At 43.6% G+C, this 21,651-nt stretch overlaps 1 protein-coding gene and 1 pseudogene across 3 annotated transcripts in view; one reads left to right on the plus strand and one right to left on the minus strand.

Annotated features, from left to right (window-relative positions):
- Positions 1–13,389, minus strand: part of LOC123638245 (desmoplakin) — a 44,651-nt gene extending 31,262 nt beyond the window's left edge. For 2 of the 3 annotated variants that reach the window (XM_045551720.1, XM_045551718.1), the window contains exons 1-2: positions 12,721–13,389; positions 106–208 (exon numbers count right to left, since the gene is read on the minus strand). In XM_045551720.1, the coding sequence (XP_045407676.1) occupies positions 106–208; positions 12,721–12,914 (297 nt within the window). In that variant the 5' untranslated portion in view covers positions 12,915–13,389. Of the gene's footprint in view, positions 1–105; positions 209–897; positions 994–12,720 lie in introns of those variants that run through there. The other variant, XM_045551719.1, reaches the window with a different exon arrangement.
- A 6,243-nt stretch (positions 13,390–19,632) lies between these two features.
- Positions 19,633–20,441, plus strand: LOC123638246 (annotated as a pseudogene).
- Positions 20,442–21,651: the final 1,210 nt, after the last annotated feature.

Below are 21,651 nucleotides of genomic sequence, written 5' to 3' on the forward strand. Positions count from 1 at the left end.
CAGCGAACAGGGACGTACAGGTTGGGCTTAGGACAGTGGAAGCTAACTAGGAACACAAGCAGGTGCGGACGGCACTTTGGGAGAGGCAATGAGAAGAAAGCTTACGGGCTGCACAATCAGCTCAGCTCGCATCAGGCAGTCCGAGCAGTTCTGCAGAAGCTCCTGGATGGTGTTCTGGTTCTGGTGCCTGGACATCGTACCGGTTTGACTAAGAAGGCAAACACAAAGAAGCCTAAAATGAAGTAACTTTTTTCAACTTTGAAATAATTTCAATCTTTCAGAAAAGTTGCAAAAATAGGACAAAAACACCCCTGTGAGACCCTTCACCCAGATTTCCCAATGGCCAGCATTTTGCTGTCTCCTTTATCCCCTTTCCCCACCACATATACGTCTGCATATTCATTTACAGGTGTGTATATATACATATATTATTTTTTGTCTCAACCATTTAAGAATAATCATGCCCTTTTACCCCCCAAATATTTTAGCATACATTTCCTAAGAATAAAGACATTCACTTATACAACCACAGTATAACAAACAAAATCAATAAATTTAGCCAGGCATGGTGGCTCATGCCTATGATCCTAGCGCTCTGGGAAGACAAGGCCAGAGGATTGCTTGAGGCCAGGAGTTTAAGAACAGCCTGAGCAAGAGCAAGACCCCTTTTCTACTAAAAATAGAAAAAGTTAACTGAGCGTGGTGGCATGTCCCTGTAGTCCCAGCTACTCGGGAAGCTGAGGCAAGAGGATCACTTGAGCCCAGGAGTTTGAGGTTGCAGTAAGCGGTGATGATGCCACGGCACTCTAGCCTGGGCAACAGAGCGAGACTCTGACTCAAAAAAAAAAAAGTGATATAACACTATTTTCTAATCCACAGAACGTTTTCAAATTTTACCAATTAGCCCAATAATCTTCTTTGCAGCAAGTTTTTTTGCCTCCTAGGTCCAGGATCCAATCCAGAAATATTCCTTGTGAGTTGAAAAAACACACTTCTGGCAATGTCAGTGACACAGCGTTATTTCAGCTTATGTATCTCTTCATCCCACAGGTCCCTAATGCCAAGGCCCCACAAGTCCCTCTGCAGCAAGACTTCACAGCATCAGACACAGAACGTGAGGATTTCACCAGCAAGTCTGGCTGAAGGAAAAGGTGGGAGACAGGAGGAAAGCTTATTTTACGGAAGTATTTTCTGCAATTCTAATAAAAGACGATAATGGTATAAAAATCATAGTGTGAAGAAAGTGATGGAAAATTTACGTACAGTATCTTTTACGCAAAAACAAGCCCCTTGTCCTTTCAAGATGTTCCTAGAATTAACATTTTTCTCTACAATGAGGCTCATTCAATGTGCATTTCAAATAAGCCACTCTTCTGGAAGACATGTGGCAGAAACCTTAAAATAACGGCGATGTTGAAGAAAAACGTTGCAGATGGTCCGTATTTTAATGGTCTTTATTTTAAAGAAAGAGATGGCAGGAGTTTAATTTGCTCCTCAACAGACATAAGCAAATCCAAGAAAGAGCAAAGCATAATAAAACAGTTCTTCAAATTTGCCAGAATACATTATACTACAGCGCAGACTTCTGTAGTTTGCTTTAAGAGAGAGTTAAAGCATATCGAATTATTATTTAATGTTTGCAAAAAATCCTCATGAATGTGCTACAAGAAGCTGGAGTTCCTCACCCAGCCCTTTAGCCAGGGCCAGCCTATACCTGCTTTTATCTGTTTGATGCCTGTCTGACCAGCTGGATTTCCTCTTATGTGTGTGTGTCTTTGTGCAAAGAAAGTCTTTATTAAAAAAAAAAAGTTTAAAAAACAATGGCTGTACTATGCATAGATGGGACAGGATCACAAGAATGTGGGAGCTTCTCCCACAGCGCCTGACTTCATCATCTCACCATAGGGAAGCACTTTCTTCTTCTAACTATTTGGGGTCCCTCCCTGCAAGCAAGGCTCCCCAACAAGCCAGCACTAGCTGAATGTGGGTGAGGAACCCAGCCCTCCCTGGGAACCACTCCCAAACGATGACACAGGCTCCGCCAGGCAGGCCCAGGCAATGTTCCTGAACTGTCCACCCATCAAAATCAGGACAGCCTCCCCTTCTGCCCAAGAAATGTAACTAGTCTCTTTCTTCCACTGGGAATTATGCAGGAAAGTGGGCACATTTTTCCTACTGCTGAGATAGAAACAAGACCACATCTGTTGTCCCAGAGTGTGCAAAATTCCACCCAACTCAGAACACTTTGCAAAATGTACCTGTTACAAAATAAAGGAAAGAAATTCAAGAAACAAAGGAAAAAATTAAGAAATTCAGAAACCTCACTTAGAACCCTAGGATGGGCCGGGCGCGGTGGCTCACGCCTGTAATCCTAGCCCTCTGGGAGGCTGAGTAGGGAGGATGGCTTGAGCTCAGGAGTTCAAGACCAGCCTGAGCAAGAGTGAGACCCCGTCCCTAATAAAAAAAAAAATGTACTTAAAAACAGGGACAGGGAGGTCAAACTCAATTATGAATGAATACACCAAAGTGTACATACAAGTCTATTTAATATGAATTTACAAGACCAAATTCATTTGACCACAAACTATAGAACTCACCAGCTTCTTTTTTCCAACTACTAGAGTAGTTAGTTATACAACACTTAGAAATGAATTGCATCCAGGAAAAGGGGATAAGGCCATTGAACGCTGACAACTAAATGCTGGCTTAAACCATTGGTGAGTTTTCTCTATTTTTTTATTCCCTCCCCCTAGTTTTCTATTAGAAGACATTCCTAGAGGTCAGCTGACATCTCTATTAAGACAAGACACCTAATCTGCTTCCCCCCCACCGCCCACCACCCACTCATACCTGAACTTTAAAAAAAAAACCACGTAACTTCACATACTGTTAGTAACACTAAAAAAATTCTTCATGCTTTTCTAAAGGACTTGCATATGTTCACCATATGCCCTTGATAACCGCTAAAACCCTTCCGTGTTTTGCACGGCACTTTAGTAAATAGATTAACTGTATGGGAAAGGGGAATGCACAGAAATTTAATCTTTTGAAGGGTCAAAAAAATGAAAAGCTAAAGTGTTGGAACAGTGAAATTGAGAGTCTTTGGTGTTGCTATTTGTCTTCAGGAAAGTATGATCTGATTAACCAAATTTCATCTGCGTCTGATCCTTACAGCAAGGTCTACTCATTCTTTTATTCATAAGCATCCCACTTCGGTCGGACATATGGCCAAGAATACCCCCTGGAAATAGACCCAGGCAAGAAAGGGAGTGTACACCTTGCGAATGGCTCAGTCCCCAAAACAAGAGGGAGGGAGACTCAGGTCCACTGAGGTGTAGTGACTGGGGAAAAGAGAATCCACCTTGAAATGTCAGTTTGCTTGTCTTAGCGGGCCCAGTGAAGAATCCACACAGAACTGGCTGTACTTAAATCAAAGAAGAAGTGCAGGTGCAAATGATTTCGGCCACCAAGTCAGTCTGCCGTCATTCACCAGCCGTGTGTGCGTGCTGGACTCTTCAGCACTAGAGCCAGGAAAGCTTGCTTCAGGGAACATGTGCATTTTTAAAAAGTTGTGTGCAATTCAAAACTTTCTAAGATTACATGTATCTTTTATTGACCACATAATTTTAGATTTTTTTGTCTGAGAAATTTTCTAGACCTCCATCTGTTGGGCTTGATGATATCCAAGATTTCTTCACCTCACTCATTCTGTAACTCAATTTTAAGAAACCACCAAACTCATTCTTTCTTTACTGAAAACAATACAAAAGTCTGTGTTCTGGTAACTAAGTTGCCTCTTTAACTTATATAGTGCACTTTGGGAAAATGTAAAATTCTATCATGCATGAAGAAATAATGTTTAAATAGACGTACTTATTTAACAAGGGTATAAGGATATTAAAAATCCCTAGCCTCAGCCGGGCACAGTGGCTCACGCCTGTAATCCTAGCACTCTGGGAGGCCGAGGCAGGTGGATCGCTCGAGGTCAGGAGTTCGAGACCAGCCTGAGCGAGACCCCGTCTCTACTAAAAAATAGAAAGAAATTATCTGGCCAACTAAAATATATATAGAAAAAATTAGCCGGGCATGGTGGCGCATGCCTGTAGTCCCAGCAACTCGGGAGGCTGAGGCAGGAGGATCGCTTGAGCCCAGGAGTTTGAGGTTGCTGTGAGCTAGGCTGACACCACGGCACTCACTCTAGCCAGGGCAACAAAGCAACACTCTGTCTCAAAAAAAAAAAAAAAAATTAGCCCAGCAACTAAAAATAGAAACAAAAAATTAGCTGGGCGTAGTGGCTCACACGTGTAGTCCCAACTACTCGGGAGGCTGAGGCAGGAGGATCCCTTGAGCCCAGGAGTTTGAGGTTGCTGTGAGCTAGGCTGATGCCGAGGCACTCCAGCCCAGGCAACAGAGCAAGACTCTGTATGAAAAAAAAAAAAAACCCTACCCTCAAAGAAATTTTTAATACTGTTACATACGGGTGTTAGGGGTAGGGTGATTTTAAACCATATTAGGAATCAAACTAACAAGTCACAACTTTCAATTCTTAAATCTCATTTCAGTGGCACAGAAGATGGAAAATGCACATGCTTTAAAAAAAAAAAAAAGAAAACAAACTCATTTGGGTCAAATCAATCAAAAGAATACTGACTTCTAAACTAAAACTAATAACTATCCTTGAAAAAATAACATTAGGCCTTAAAAATGTTTAACTCTTCCAAAATTCTATTTTATCTTCAAACTCACAAAGACAAATGATTCATACTACAAAGAACTTGCCTGCTCAAAAGTTTTTGTTTTTAATTTGTTCTAAAACTGGTTTAAACAAGTAATGGTTCCAAATGTTTGCACAGAGATCCCTTCATCAGTGGCTAAAAGGAAAATGCGTTCTGGATTTTACTCCAAGGACGGACCACGTGACCCTGTGAACACTATTATAGAGCTTCCTATGTTTTATTTTATTATCTTCAAATGACACTCTTTTCTTTAAAAATAAGCGTACAAAATTAGCTATCTTAAAGCATTAGTTTAACACTTATTGCCAAGAATATTACAGAAAAAAGTATAAGACAAATGTTTTGAAGAGGGACGTTACAAAGTAAAAATATTTTTTAAATAAAGTTACTCTTTGTTTTATAAAAATAATTTTATAATAACCTATACTGTTTATTAGACACTCGGTCCCTGCCCCCTAACTCTGTTTCTTTTTGTTTACATACTTTCTCTTTCATCGGATTCCTTCTTTCCTTCCTCTCTCCATCTCTCTCTTCCTCTCTCCTTTCCTTTGTTCATTCAATCAACACAAGCTCTTGTACGTGTGCCAGAAAGAGTCATATGTCTCTCTGTATTCAAGTTCATGGAATAACAGCCTACGAAAAGCTCAATGTGTGTTGGAAATTATGATAATTATGTAATGCATTCATATTGATCTTAAAGCCTCTTTGCTTAGCTCTTTATAATTTTCAAAGCATTTTTCACATATTTTTTTCGAGTTTCTTCAAAAGATCTTATGTAAAAAGAAAAAATATATTTTTACTTCTTCATTTAAGGATGATACCTTACCTCTAAGACTCACTAAACACCCACACATCAGCTGAAGTGTCATGTATCCATCCTTCAAAGGTACAGACCAAACACTGTATGGAACACTATGGAACTTTCCTGACCACATCTCTGCCCAACTGCTGCACTAGTTTTTGCTAGCTTGGCTACCCCACTCCTAGAGAGCAAAGTCCCACATCTTCAACTCTTACAAGCCCCTAACCTTGCAACACAGAGTTCTGCACACAGCAGGTACTTCATGCATGTTTGCTTGGCTTAGTAAAGCAGAACAACGAAGGCAAACGGAAGGCGGAACAGAGGATATTACCACTCATCTCATTACGCTGATTCCAAAAACTCCATCAGGGAGCCCATCTATCCTCTTATTCCCCCATCCCCTCCCCAAGAGTGAGCAGAAAAGGAGGGTTTTTTCCCTATTGATTTTAAAAAGAGGGCCTTCCCTAAGTCTTCATTTTGTCCTCACCCAGGAACTGTGGAAGCTCCACTTCCTTTCTGGCAGGATGGTTCTTTATTTTCACACTGTGTGTTTGGCAGATTGTGTTAGGGGTTTCAGGGCAGGGAGGGAGGGTGTGTGAAAAACTGATCACCTATCATTAACTTCAGAAAGACTTTGAAGTCAGGCAGAGCTGGAGTTTGTTCTCAGCTCTGCCACTTCTAGTGGTACAGCCTGTGACTTGGAGCACGTTAAAGTGACATCCATTTCTGGTGCCTGGAGTTCTTGCATTTGTGAGAGGTAGAACACCCACCTCTCGGGATGCAGGTGAGGCTTAGACAGGGCACTGCAGAAGCTACCTCCTCGCCTTGTGGCAGCTCGTACTGCAGAGGCTACTGCTGTTGTATGACATGATTCTGCAAGTTCATTTTTTGTGTTTTTATCTTTGCTCCAGTCCATAATTTTAAGGATGTTTTGCAGCAAATTGGGGGTGGGATTAGAAGAAAAAAAGGGAAAGAATAGAAGGAAAAAATGGATTGGGTACCAAGTATAAGGTATTTTCAGGAGTTCCTAAGATTACCCACAAGACTCAAAAATGATGGTTTGGGACAATCCAAAGAGAGTGATACATTTTAACAGCATGAAAGAAACTTACTGAAGGGATAAGAAAATTCAGATTCCTTCTTATTTTTTCTTTCATTAAGTGGGCATGACATATGGATATTTGGTCAGTGCCAAATTCAATACCAAAATAGGGATTTCTATTCTGAATTACTTCCTCATGTAAAAACTTACAATTATTTTACTGAAAATTAAAAAAGAATCACTTACAAGCTATCTGGTTATCCATCAAGATGCCAACTCCTTTGTCCCCCCCGCCCCCGGGGGTGCCAGATGAAGCCAGGGATGTTGTTTGTGTGTCAAAAACTGTCATTTCAAGCAGAACCTTGGATCTGTTTGCTGCAGCTTCTAGCTAAAGTGTCCTCATTTTCTTCCAATGTAGACTTTACATTCATGAGGTCTTTAAAGGACCTGGGCCTTTCCAGCCCAAGGTATCGGTGATGAGGCATAAATCACTGGACTGCACTAGCATTTTATAGGATGTCACTTCCAATGAGTGGCTCATGCCTGAGTCTTAGGGTCTGTGGGGCTGTGGCTTCAACATCAGAACCACACCTGACCGTCTGCAAAGCGGCAGGGCCACTGGGACAAGCCCAGCAGCAGGGAGAAGAAAATCAAGGGGCAGGGCAGGGCTCCCAGCTACAGCACCCAAGCCTGGGACTGAAACGCTCCTCCTCTGGAAAGACTGGTTAGCTGAGAGTTACATTAGATGCCCCAAGTCACACCCAAGCCCTCCTTTGCTCCACCCTAAGAAGTCAGCACTGAGGCATCAGAGGCATCAGCAGTTTTTTCCTTCCCAAGACATTTCAGCCACCTGAACCACAATGAAATTATGCCCATATTTAGAGAAAAACATTTACTACTGCTGAAAGCTGTTTTGTTCCATTACATAGATCTGGCCAACAATTAGTTGACTTATTGCAGAATCAAAATTTTTTTTTCCCTAAGTAGATGGAAACTCTATTAGTGAAAGCATACAATGGTTATGAAACAAATATTTCACAGGCATATAGACTGAGAAATGCAATAGATTAAAAAGAAATAAAAGCTCATATAAGATACAAAAGAGTTTACAAGTAGAAAACAGGACTTCTAACAACAAAGGTTTGATCTTTTCTTCAGTTCTGCTAGTACACTGGATTCCAATCCAGCTCAACCACTTGGTAGGTGTGTGACCTTGGACAAGTCTTTTAACTACTTTAACCTCATTTCCCATCTGTAAACTGGGAAGTTTGTCCTGAGGCTTGAGATAACATATATAATATACCTGGCACATTATAGGGGTTTGCCAGGTAATGGTAACTATTATTAACCACAGATCTGATATTCTTATAAAATACACAACTTACTCAAATTTTATAACCATGTAAATGTCATCTGCCAGATATTACGCTAAACTGAATCTTACTCTGCAATCGTTTCCCAGAAAAAGTACTGAGAATACCCATTCCATAAGTCACTCCAGCTGAGCCTGTTTTCTCAGCCTCTGCCTTGCCTCTCACATCCAGTTCTAAGGTGCAGCTGTCACTCCACCTTGGCAACATCTACTTTCCCATCCTACTACCACCACACTCGCCCTTGTTCAGACTTTCATTCCCTCCCCCTCCATTGGTGCAATGCTTCCTTAATTAAGCTGACTCTGTCCTGCAGTCTCTCCCCACTTCACGCCACCCTACATAGAGCTGCCACAGACATGGGCCTAAAGCTCAGCTGTGATCATCTCGTTCCCCTGCTCCTTCGCTGGAGGAGACTTTCACTGACTTTAAGGAAAGTCTGCAATGGCTCCCCTCTGCCTGTCCAAATCCCTCTCCCTACATTAGAGGCCTCCTGTGCTCAGCCTGAGCGATCCTTCCTTCTCTCTTCTTACTGCCTCCACAGTTAGAGGGAATGCTCAAACAGGGGACTACTCCCTAGGCCTCTGACTTTTCTCATGCTCTTCTCTCCCCCAGAAAGTCTCTGCCCACCCATCTTTACCAACTGAAAGACTCCAAAATCTAATTCAACATCACTTCCTCCATACAGTCTTACCAGTGCCCTAACCACAGAGGTGTTACCTTGTCAAGCCTCTGATGCCGTGAATACCCCTCCTGTGTGTTACCCTTTTGAGTTCTAGATTTGAGTTCTTAACTTCCTTTAAAGAGAACAAGCTTCTTCCAAGTCTTCATGTTTTTCCCTTGACCTCCTTGACACCTAACACAGTGCAAGCAGCAGATGCTCAGTAAATACTTGCTGAATAAAGGAATAAATGGAATTTGAGATACTTTCATTGTGTAATTACAGGCCTGGCCAGTCTAGAAGTCAAGCTGGAAGGCACAGGGAGGACCAAGGTGAGGTTCTTAGGCCAACCCAGTTGCGAGTAGACTCTGGGATCTTGGGCAAGACTTTAGCTCCTTGTTGCTAATGTGGGAAAGTGGGGTTTCTGGAGGATAAGTGATCCTTAGTGGTCCCTCCTGCTCTAAAATTCAATGCAAACGGACCTGTTTAACTCATGCTAAGAAACAGGCTTCTTTTAAAAGGTAATTTAAAATAAACTTTAAAATGTATATCAAATAGCGATCACATGTATTTCAGCTTTGAAATCATGAGATCTGAAGAAAATAAGCATTAATATTATAACCACATATTTCTGAAGCTTGTGAGTATATCCTGCCTTTAATCCTGCAAAATGCACACTTTGATCGGTGAAATATCTAACTGTGGGACTTTGTTGCTTTGGTAACACATTTCACTACAGATTTGTAATTTGTTTTAACTACAGTAATAAGACTAGAGTAATTCTGCTTTAACTGAAAACAGTATTAATGTGACATCCTATATAAGGAAAATCCCAAGTTTGTATTTTCAAAACTATGCTATAATATTATCAAGCATGTAACATTTACCAAACATTAACAAAATATTAAGTAGAACAGCAGAAAAATAAAGTTGTTGCACATTTCATTCAACCTAAAAGACACAAAGAACAGGCAGATGGTGGGGGAATTTACAAAACAAATGAGATTTAATACTGTCCTAAAAATGGACCAGTGTTATCTGTGGAAAGGACAGACAGAGGAAAGGTGTTTAAAGTCATTTTAAAAGGAAAATAAGAATTGGACTCTCTGCACATTCAAATTAGTTTATTTAGGGAAGGGTTAAATACACTCATTTCAAAAATCGCCAGTCTAATTCAACCAATAAAGTAGCAGATTTTTTTGTTGTTTTGTTGTTGTTTTGAGACAGAGTCTGCTCTGTTGCCTGGGCTAGAATGAGTGCTGTGGCGTCAGCCTAGCTCACAGCAACTTCAAACTCCTGGGCTTAAGCGATCCTTCTGCCTCAGCCTCCCGAGTAGCTGGGACTACAGGCATGCGCCACCATGCCCGGCTAATTTTTTCTGTATATATTTTTTTAGTTGGCCAGATAATTTGTTTCTATTTTTAGTAGAGACAGGGTATCGCTCTTGCTCAGGCTGGTTGAAGTAGCAGTTTTTAAAGTAAATGAATTTCGTGCTCCCTTCCAAATAAAAAAGATAAAATAAAACAAAATAAAATCAATGAATTTAAATTCAACCAGTAGTTTTCATACCAGTTTTTGTGCTTTAAAAGAAAAAACCAAAAACCTTTATTTAGAAAAAGTTTTGGTCATAAAAATACTATTAAGTTCTTAATCATCACTCATTTAGCAGAGGGCAGTGGCTCCCTTGGGCAGAGAGGGTACCCTGCTTCTACAAAGTGCATGCCGTGGGCAAAACCATAATGCCACCAGAAAAACTGGTGCCGGTGCATGCCCTGTCTCTCTTTTCAGTCAGTCACTATTTGAAAATGCAGAAGTCAGCATTTGTGGGCTATTTTGTATTCAGCAGCACCCCTACAGGCTGGGACAGGCTTGGGAGAAAGCTCCATTACCTGGGTGTCGAGAAAGAATAACCACCTGATGACTCCAGCCCAGAGCCTGACACTTGGCTGCTAGGCAGATCTTGGCCAGTGAGTAGAAAAAAACATCCTTCCTCAAAGTGAGGTAATTTTTCACGAGGGTCTGTTCTACCTTCCCAGAGAGATGTAAAACTTGACAGGTTTCTAAACAGGCTTTAAGTTGGAAAAACAGAAATAAGAAATGATACCATACAAAAAAAAAAAAACACAGAGCCTCCCCCAAAATTAAATGTTTCAATGAGGAATTCTAATGAAGCACATGTTTTTATGCAGTTCATTAACCAACTTATTAATTAAAATTTTACTTCTCTACAAAATGTAGGGGCCAAGGGAGTGAAATATTCAGTTAATAGTACTGATTATTTTCAATTTAAAAGAAATCGAGCTAGCAAAGCATATTAAATAAAAACTAATATTTAAAATAGTGCTCGTTTCGGTAGCACATATACTAAAAATTGGAACGATACAGAGATTATCAAAATTAAGAAAAAAGAAAAATATTAAAAATAAATAAATACTTCGTTCATAAAATACCAAAAAAAAAAAAAAAGGCTACTAGAGAATCCTTACACATTCTGACTTTGATTTAAATTGTGTGTAATCCACACATTTAAAGATTGTGCTTCCCAAATCCTGGAAGACTGCGAGAGGAAAGCAAAGTTTCAGATACACATGGCTAACAAAATTTTAAAACACACTTAAAAACCCAAGTTTTCACTCCTCCTACTGCTTGGCACATTTTTCCTGGAAATCCCCAAGCCTGTTGTGTTCAGAAAACAAAGAGCTCCAAGAGACAATTTTTCGCTAACTCAAAAAAGAAAAAACAAATTATCAAGATGCTCCAGAAATAAATAACTAAATCTAAGCCGAAAACAGGTTGCAACTCGAGCAGTCTCCACCTTCACAACTGATTGCAAAACAAAACTCCCCTGGAGCGTATTCAGGTTGCTCCTCCCCAGCCTAGGGCTACAACGCAGGGTAAATAACGTCCCAGAGCTCAGCGCCCTCTTTCCCAAAAGCCCGACGTGGGAAGGGCTGGCAGGGGGCGGGGAGGCTGCAGGCTGCAAAACTCTCACGGCTCGCGTGGGCATCCGGAGTCAGCTCCCGGGACCCGGCGAAAGGAAGCAAGGTCATTGTGTTTCCCTCCCACCCAAATGACCCCCCCCCAGTCAGTTTCCGTGATGATCGGGAGAAGCGCACTTAGCCCTCTTCCCGGGGGTGCTTTTCCGGGGCACCGCGGCCAGGGCTGGCCCCCAGCCTGGTCCTCCCTTCCACAGCCCCCTGCCCACACTGTCCGGACCAAGGGCCGACCCTGAGCCGGCGCTCTGCGACCAAGGCACTGGGGTCGTTCCTCCGGCACTTTTTAAAAAAAGAGGAAACAAAGGGCTCAGTCACGAGGCCAAAGGTGCGCTCCCCGGCGGGAGCTGCGCGGCCGAACTGCGACTCCCGGGCCCGGCGGCCACGCCTGCGGCAAAGCTTTGCTTGGGGGACTGGAGAGGCCCAAGCGGGTCCCCCTCAGGACTGGGACACATAGCGTTCACACAGATGCCCTCGGTAGCCGAGTAGCCCAGGCGCCGCCGCGGTCGTGGTACCCGGGTGACCAGGAAGTCGGGGTGAGCTGGTGGAGACGGCGGAGCCCGGAATGCCATTGTGGCCGCCAGACACGGCCGAGTCCCCCGCTCCTATACTGCTAGACTTTTGAGTAAAGTTAGAGAGGTTGGGTTTTGAGGTCGCAGCCCCACCCCTCCTGGCCTCCTACCTGCCAGTCCGAACAAAGGCCACGGCAGACCGGCCCCGCCGCGCGGGGAGCAGCGGAGAGCCTCCCGGGCCGGGCCCGCACCCCGCGCGCCCTCCTCGGCCGCTCGCCGGCCCGTGCCACCCGCCCGAGTTCGCGGGAGGGGAGAAAGGTGGGACCGAGTTGCCGCTCCCAGAAAAGTGGTCGCGCCCGTGCCCGCACGCAGCCACACACCCACCGGGTCAGCGAGGCGCGCTGGGCGTGAGGACACCTGGGTCCTACTGCCAGCGCTGCCAGGAAATGCTCTAGTGACCTCGGGCACAAAGCCTCTCCTCCTGCTGGCCCCGGGTTTCCTCGTTGGCCGAGGCGGCCCTCCCGGCCCCAGCTTGTTAGGATTCTGCTAGAAAGTGGAAACGCGCAGCCGGCCGGAGCCCCGCGCTCTCTGGCCAGGTACCCACCCGTAGCCGTCCGAGTTCTGGTCGTTGGTAGTGCAGCGCCGCGAGTAGTACATCCTGGTGGTGGTGCCCCCGTAGCCGCCCCCGCCGCCGCCGCCGCCACAGGTCACCTCGTAGCGCAGGTCGGGGCCGGACTCGGCGCGGGTCATGCGGCCCAGCGTGTTGATCCTCGGGTGGGAGCCTCCGTTGCAGCTCATGTCGGCGGACACTCGGGAGAGCGGCTCAGCGCCGAGGCATAGGCTTGGCCCGCCGGCTCGGAGAAGGCTGAGGGGGCGCGAGGACAGGCGGACAACCAGGAAATGGGGCGAGGGAGTGCAGAAGTGTAGCGAGGACGCTGCTCTCCACCGGGACGTCCCGGCCGCTGCGAGCGGGGACGGCGACTGGCGGGGGCAGGAACGGGAGGAAGAGCTGTGGCTTGGAGGGCGGCGACGGCGCAGAGGAGCTGGGTCGGGGCAGGGTGTTGGTGTTGGTCGGCGGGGGCGCGAGTCTCCTCCCCGCTGGCACCGGGCGCCCAAGCCACACCTGGCCGGTCTCTTCCCAGGGTGGGGTGCGGCCGCCGCGCCTCCCCCGCTCCCCGCGGTGTCACTGACGCGCTCGGCCGCCCCTCCCCACCTGCGCCCGCCGGCTGGCGGCTCCGCCCTGCGCCGCCGAGGCCTGAGTGCGGCAAAGAGGGGCGGGGTCCCCGCGACCCGACAGCCTGGCGCGGCGACGGCGGGGAGGACGTGCGCTCGCGGGGACCACTGCACTCAGCGTTCGGGCAGCCCTGGAGAGGAAAGCGTGGCCCGGCTTTTGAGGATTTCTTCGGTCCCCGGGGTGGAAATAAGCTGGAATGGAAGGGCCACTTGATTGGACAATTACTTATCAAACATTTACCTTTGTTCATCCCTGGAAACGCTGCCAACAGAGCTTTGAATGGAAACACGGTTGAGGAGAGAACGCTTAGTTGATGGATTTTGTTTGGGGGGCCTTTTTGTTTGTTTTCTTTTATTCCAGTAATTCAGGAATTTGCCTCAGAAGTCCGATTTCCGACGTGTAAAAGCGACTTTTACAGAGAACCGCCACTTTCTGGCAAAGTGTTCACTATAAATAATTCATTTCTTTGGCAGAAAGATAACGACGGGAACGCCTACAACTATTGTTTTCACGGGATAACATGAAAATATAAGTTGCGATTTCTTTTATTTTCCCTTTTGATGGTCATTTTAAGTGAGAAATTGTAACACTTCGACCCCCAGACCCGGTTTCCAAATTTTTTAAAGGAACTTTGGGGATGTTTGTCTCTCGTGGGCCCCTGAGCACCTCCCCGTGCCGGGTCCCTTTTGGAACTCAGAGGTCTTTGCACGGGCAGTGGCAGAGGCCCTCCTGCGGCTTGAGCTTCAGGGCGGCAGAGAACGCTGGACCGATATCATCCGCTTGGTACAGACGAGTAACTTTGAGCCAGAACATTCCAGCAACCTACTCGGGGGCCACTCCCAGTTAGTGGCTGAGTGTTAACTACACCGCAGTCTCTTTGAACTGGTTTTAGATAGAAGCTGTTGCTATTAATATAATGTGGGAAACTTAAATTACTCTTTATTATATACCCTTTAAAAATATTTGTAATAAGTATTTCTCATCTTCCTAGACAATGCCAGCTACCTTACCTTTGTATACAATGTATTTCAGAAATGTTTATGAACTGAAAACAAAAAATAAAAATCAAACTATTAATCCATTTGCATGTTGTAAACAGAGTTGGGGGAGTTTTCTAAAATTTGCCATATTATAGCACTTCTAATGACACCTCCATTTTTTTAGCCCGATCTTTGACAAAATGTTTCTTTTTCTTCACAGTTGAAGAGCTTAAATTCAAGGAGTCAAACATACAATGAGATAAAGTTTAACACTGTTCGAACACCCAATAATTTCCACCATTGTCTCAGTTTCCTCTAATCTTTAATAAAGGGAAATGTGGTCAAGTGTTTAAATGATTACACAGGTTGAGTATCTCTTATCCGAAATGCTCGGGACCAGAATTTTGGACTATTTGCACATACATAATGAAATATAATATCTTGGGTATGGGACCCTGGTCTAAACATGGTATTCATTTATGTTTCATATATACCTTGTACACATAGCCAAAGATAATTTTATTTTATTTTATTTTTTTTTTTTTGAGACAGAGTCTCGCTTTGTTGCCCGGGCTAGAGTGAGTGCCGTGGCGTCAGCCTAGCTCACAGCAACCTCAAACTCCTGGGCTTAAGCGATCCTACTGCCTCAGCCTCCCGAGTAGCTGGGACTACAGGCATGCGCCACCATGCCCAGCTAATTTTTTCTATATAGATCTTTAGCTGTCCAAATCATTTCTTTCTATTTTTGGAAGAGACGGGGTCTCACTCTTGCTCAGGCTGGTCTCGAACTCCTGACCTCGAGCAATCCACCCGCCTCGGCCTCCCAGAGTGCTAGGATTACAGGCATGAGCCACCGCGCCCGGCCGCCAAAGGTAATTTTATATAATATTTTTTATAATTTTGTGCATGATACAAAGTTTTGACTGCAACCCATCACGGGAGGTCAGGTGTGGAATTTCCCACTGCTCAAAAAGTTTCAGATTTTGAGGCCGGGTATGGTGGCTCACACCTGTAATCCTAGCACTCTGGGAGGCCGAGGTGAGAGGATCACTTGAGCTCAGGAGTTCAAGGTCGTTGTGAGCTATGATCACACCACTGTACTCTAGCCAGGGCGACAGAGTGAGATTCTTTCTCAAAAAAGAAAAAGGTTTTAGACTTTGGAGCATTTTGGATTTCCAATTTTCAGATTAGGGATGCTCAACCTGTGCAAACACTGATGTACAGACAAGACAGTGTTTTTTCTGAAATGGAATCAGTGGCTGGAAGTCAGCCCCTGTACAGACAGCCCACGGTATTCATTGGTTGGAGGGCAGAGAGGCCATTTCACGGTGTTAGTGCATAATGTACAAAATTTGATTTACGATGTTTTCCCTCTACACACCTCATTTGTTCAGCAAGTAATTATAACCTACTATATGGGAGGACCAATGCCAAACTCTGCAAAATACGAAGATGAATAAGGCACAGCAATTGTCCTAAAAAGTGCTATAGTAAAACATCGATTTTAAAAATTCAGGGATTCCTCTTTTCTAATAACGTGTAATAAAAAGGGCATGCAATTGCACAGTAGAATTCTCCTTAAAAACAACACACATATCTATGAACCATCTCCAAGTGGTGACGAAAGCTCTTCTCCACCAAGGGGCCCCCTAAGAGCTCACATTTAGTAGTAGGAACCAGGCTCCCAAACACCACCCAGACTCCCAGAGCTGTTGGAATCTGTTTACAAAGCAGGGGAAGAGGTGAAAAGCACAACCCACCAGTCACATGCCTCTGGCTGCCATCACTTCCTGGCCAGGTCTTAATTGCTTCCTGCACTTGTCCAGGCATTCCCAAGAACCTAACAGGCCAGGTCTGAGAAGACAATGGCTTTTATTTATCTTTTTCTAAGGGTGATAAAGGAAGATAAGAGGATGAAATAAATGGATTGGTGTGCTAAACAGATGGAATTCTCCCATACACACATCAGTCACTAGGTTGGCTCATCTCATGATGAAGACTGGGGCTCACAGGCCCATAGTCCTGCTATATAGTCCTACTAACTACTTGGGCAAGGGCTCTTTTTCTTCACGTGCAAAATGGAAATATTTAATAATAATACTTGCCCTACCAACTTTCCAGATCTACAGTGAGAGTCGAATGAGTTAAAATATGTGAACGTTCTTGAAAACTGTGAAGCTAAGGTACCATCCATTAAAGCAAAAGCTCTTCGTTGGATGTGAGATTTTCCTTTTTTTTTTTGAGACAGAACCTCACTCTGTCACCCTGTGTTCAGTGCAATGGTGTCATCATTGCTCACTGCAGCCTCATACTCCTGAGCTCAAGCAACCTTCCTGCCTCGGCCTCCCAAGTAGCTGGGACTACAGGCACATCCCAGGACACCTGGCTACTGGGCTACTTTTTCTATTTTTAGTAGAGACGGGGATCTCATTCTTGCTCAGGCTGGTCTCGAACTCCTGAGCTCAAGCCATCCTCTCGCCTGGGCCTCCCAAAGTACTAGGATTACAGGCGTGAGCCATGGCACCCTCCCTGTTGGATGTGAAATTTTAACCTTTAATGTTTCTTCCCATTCTTATCCCACATGTGAATCAGTAAGCTTCCCTCTTGAAGACATTTAACATGCATTGATTTAAAATGTAGTTATTGAGGCCAGGCGCGGTGGCTCACGCCTGTAATCCTAGCACTCTAGGAGGCCGAGGCCGGTGGATTGTTTGAGCTCAGGAGTTCGAGACCAACCTAAGCAACAGCGAGACCCTGTCTCTACTAAAAAAATAGAAAGAAATTATATGGACAACTAAAAATATATATAGAAAAATTAGCCCGGCATGGTGGCACGTGCCTGTAGTCCCAGCTACTCAGGAGGCTGAGGCAGGAGGATTGCTTGAGCCCAGGAGTTTGAGGTTGCTGTGAGCTAGGCTGACGCCATGGCACTCTAGCCCGGGTAACAGAGTGAGACTCTGTCTCAAAAACTAAAATAAAAATAAATTAATTAATTAAAAGTAGTTATTGAAAATCTACTGTGTGCCACACAATAGGCTCAGTGCTAGACATACAAAGATGAATAAGGCACAGCTCTTGGTCTGTAGGATATGAAATTCTGCAATAGGAAAACAAATAATTACAACACAATGTTAGGTATGCTATAATAAAGGTATATTTATAGAATTGTGGGCGCACAGCAAAGGGGTTTAAAAGTAGTTTCTTTCTCACAAGTAGGTTTTAAAAGTTCAGAATCCAAAGTCTGGCAAAGTTTTCACCAGCTGCCCTGCCTAAGGTCAGCTATTTTTTCCCTGCCACTCATAGATAGCTCCCCTCGTGCTGATAGAGACAGATCACTGACAGGCAACTTTCTCTCTGTCTGACCTTAGAAATGACCTTGAAGTTAGAAAAGAGGTATTAGTCATACTGGAGCAGATTTTAAAAGCTAAACAGAACACTTTGATTTCAGCAAGATTAAGGGGAATCATTTACTTGCTCAATCCCATGGGAACTCTGCTATATCTCTTTGTTGGTGAATGATATTCCTTCATCACACAAAGATTTACAGCCTGTGAGTTAAAATAACTGTTCTGCCTGTCGGGAAAGTAGCATTTTTAATAAATCAGAACTAAAGAAGTTAGGATTGAAACCATAAGGTGAAGTAAAGAAAATGCCTAATAAAATGGCAGACAATTACATTTTTAGTGATGGAATACATATGTGTATTTTACTCTTTCTTTCTCTTCCATTTGTATGAATAAATTAGAATCCTCCAGAAATAATGAAATCTAGGATCTTGTTATACAAAAATAAGACTGATCTCTCCTAAAGTTGTTGAAACTGTTTAAAGCTTCCATTGAAGAAAGCCTAGAACTATCTGTATTTTCATTGGTTTAAGTGTTCTTCAGGAACAGGAGAATTTTTCTGTTTATAGTGATTTTCATTCTTGCTATGGGAGTGTGGTTAACTTTTTAGAAATAAATAGCCAAGGCGAACATCTTATTTTCTGTCACTGCAGTGATGAGTTTGCTTTTTTTTAATTGCTGCCGCTTGTTTTGGTTTTGCACAAATAAGTTGTGCTATCCTTTGTGTTTTGAGAGTATGTTTTTTGACTGCCTTTACCTGCGTAGCATGGATGCTGAGGATTTAACCACCCTTTCCTGCCTGATCCTCTTTTTCATTAAGAGTCCAAATTTGGCCAGGCTCGTTGAGTCACACCTGTAATCCCGGCACTGTGGGAGGCTGAGGCAAGAGGATTGCTTTTGAGCTCAGGAGTTTGAGACCAGCCTGAACAAGAACGAGACCCTGAGACCCCCTCTCTACTAAAAATAGAAAAAGTAGCCAGTAGCCAGGTGTCATGGGTCACACCTGTAGTCCTAGCTACTCAGGAGGCTGAAGCAGAAAGATTGCTTGAGCCTAGGAGTTTGAGGTTGCAGTGAGCTACAATGACGCCACTGCACCCTAGCCAGGGCAAAAGAGTGAGCTCTGTCTCAAAAAAAAGTCCAAGTTTGCTAGATGGGAGGCTGGAGGTGAAGGGTACCAGTGATGGCTAGCACAGCTGTGACTACACAGGGGTGACCCACACCCATAGTAAAGTGACTTTAACCCAACAACCTAAACAATAGCTCACATTTATTTTAGTGGGCGAGCCACACCGTCAATACATATGATACAAGAGCCAAATAAGTTAACCTTTTTAATGTACTCTCAAAGTAATTTTCTAAGCTTTTCATGATTGTGAGGGACTGTCAATCTATTTAACATGCTGGGATTGAACACATACTCAAACTTCTATAAATATAAAGTCAAGATGCAGATTATTGCCGGTAAACTCAGTTATCACCAAACACCATGTGACTATATAACGTGCTAATAGCAACATGAAGAATCTTATGAATAGCTAATCAGCTTTTACTAAAGGACTTCAAAATTTATATTCTATAGAGAATAACAGAAACAAAGGCTGCCTTAAAGAACTTTTCTACCAGTTGTTCTAAAAACTTGTAGAGCCTCAGAACTCTTTCTCCAAATGAAACCCTAGGAGAACAGCCAGTAGCGGGAACAGATCGCGGTGGTACCAGACTGGTTGTAGGCCAGTCCCCACCCACTGCACCGGGACCAGGCCTGCTCCGGCCCCAGAGGCATTTCCTCAATCTAAGCACCAACATAAACCAAGCCCCACCTTTTAATAGAAAGAAAATAGTAAGTCCCAGAGAGGTTAAGAAACTTCCCTGAGTTACTTGATATCTAAAATAGCAGAATTCTGTCTGTGTCTAATCTCCTGCCCTTTCCACTATGTCAAAATTCCTGTCCCGTCAGGCATGAAAGAACACATTTCTTCTCTTTCTCGTGGCGCCTCAGAGGCGATCAGCTGCTTCAAGATGAAGCTGAATATCTCCTTCCCAGCCACCAGCTGCCAGAAACTCATTGAAGTGGACGATGATCAAAAATTTCATACTTTCTGTGAGAAGCGTATGGCCACGGAATTAGCTGCCGACGCTCTGGGTGAAGAATGGAAGGGCTACGTAGTCCGAATCGGTGGGAATGACAAGCAAGGTTTCCTCGTGAAGCAGGGTGTCTTGACCCATGGCCATGTTCACCTGCTACTGAGTAAGTAAGGGGTATTCCTGTTATAGACCAAGGAGAAGTGGAGAAAGCAAGCGCACATCTGTTCGGGGTTGTATTGTGGATGCCAACCTGAGCGTTCTCAACTTGGTTATTGTAAAAAAAGGAGCGAAGGATATCCCTGGACTGACTCATACTACAATACCTTGTCATCTGGGGCCCAAAAGAGCTAGCAGAATCCGCAAACTTTTCAATCTGCCTAAAGAAGATGATGTTTGCCATTATGTTATAAGGAAGGCCTTAAACAAAGAAGGTAAGAAACCTAGGACCAAAGCACCCAAGATTCAGCGACTTGTAACTCCATGTGTCCTGCAACATAAATGCAGGCGTATTGCTCTGAAGAAACAGCATACTAAGAAAAATAAGGAAGAGGCTGCAGAATATGCTAAACTTTTGGCCAAGAGAATGAAGGAGGCCAAAGAAAATCACCAGCAACAGATTGTCAAGAGACGTAGGCTGTCCTCTCTGAGAGCATCTACTTCTAAGTCTGAGCCCCGCCAAAAATAAGATTTTTTGAGTTAAATAAGACCATATCCCATTAAAAAAAAAAAAAAGAAAGAAAGAACACATTTCTGAGCAATGATTTGGTACAAACTTGAAACCACAAAATTCGTTGTTATTTTCCTGTGCCAGAAGCATGGGATGTCTGGATATGCAGAAACTATAAAGTAATAAGCCTGAAATTATTACTCTTATTATATATATATATATATATTACAGACAGGGGCTTACTCTGTTGCCCAGGCTGGACTGGAACTCCTGGGCTCAAGGGACCCTCCTGCCTTAGCCTCCCAAGTAGCTGGGATTACAGGCTCTAGCGCCCCTTTTGCTATTTTTAGTTGTATTGCTACCATAAGGTGATTGTCTTTCTTGATATCCCCCAATCATAGTGCATGTATTTGAACGTAGCTGCCATTGTTTAGAAAAAGTGAAATTGGGGATTCGTATATTGAACAACATAAAAGAAGAATGAAAAACTATGCCATAAACGATCTGACATCTAACTTTGGGTGGAATATAATGCAAATGATGTGTAATCCAGTTTCTAAAGTGACCATCTCCCAAATCCTAGACATTCACAGGCAATAACAAGTTTCTGCAAGCATTATCATCTTAATCATGAAGTATCTACTGCACACACATGGTCTCCCTGGTGCAGAGAGAAGTGTCAGCATAAGAGAGATTAAACAAGAAGGAAAATGTCTATGTTTCTATCTTCAGTGGTCCTAACATTTAAAACAAGAGATAAAATGTGAAACAGCCCCCTGTAAAATACTCAGAAAAGGCAAAAGGGAATGGAGAGAAGCTAAGAGAATTTCATCTGTAATTATACCAACCAGACAAGGCAATTATGCTAAGCATTTTTGGTAGATTTCCTTCCAGTTTTTCCCCTCAGTGAGTTTTTTACCTAACTGATATTAGATTCTATATACAGGTTTATATTCCGCTTCTTAATTTAGTATTATATCATGAGTATTTTCTAGCCTCATGTAAAACATCCTGTTAACATTACTTTTAAAGGTGTACACTATTTTCTGGTGGCATTTTTTGTTTGTTTTTGTAGGATTTGGGGAGAGGGAATTTGTTATAGCAAGCATTTGTTTTTTTTAAAAAGGCTTTTTGAAAGGGGCAAGGTGCAGATCCTGGGGCTTTCCATGAGAGTGATCCACTCTTGTTCTAGAACTTTTCACATCAATGGCAAATAGCATTCATTGTG

The sequence above is a fragment of the Lemur catta genome, chromosome 5 (genome assembly GCF_020740605.2).
Source record: "Lemur catta isolate mLemCat1 chromosome 5, mLemCat1.pri, whole genome shotgun sequence".
Taxonomy (NCBI): Eukaryota; Metazoa; Chordata; class Mammalia; order Primates; family Lemuridae; genus Lemur; species Lemur catta.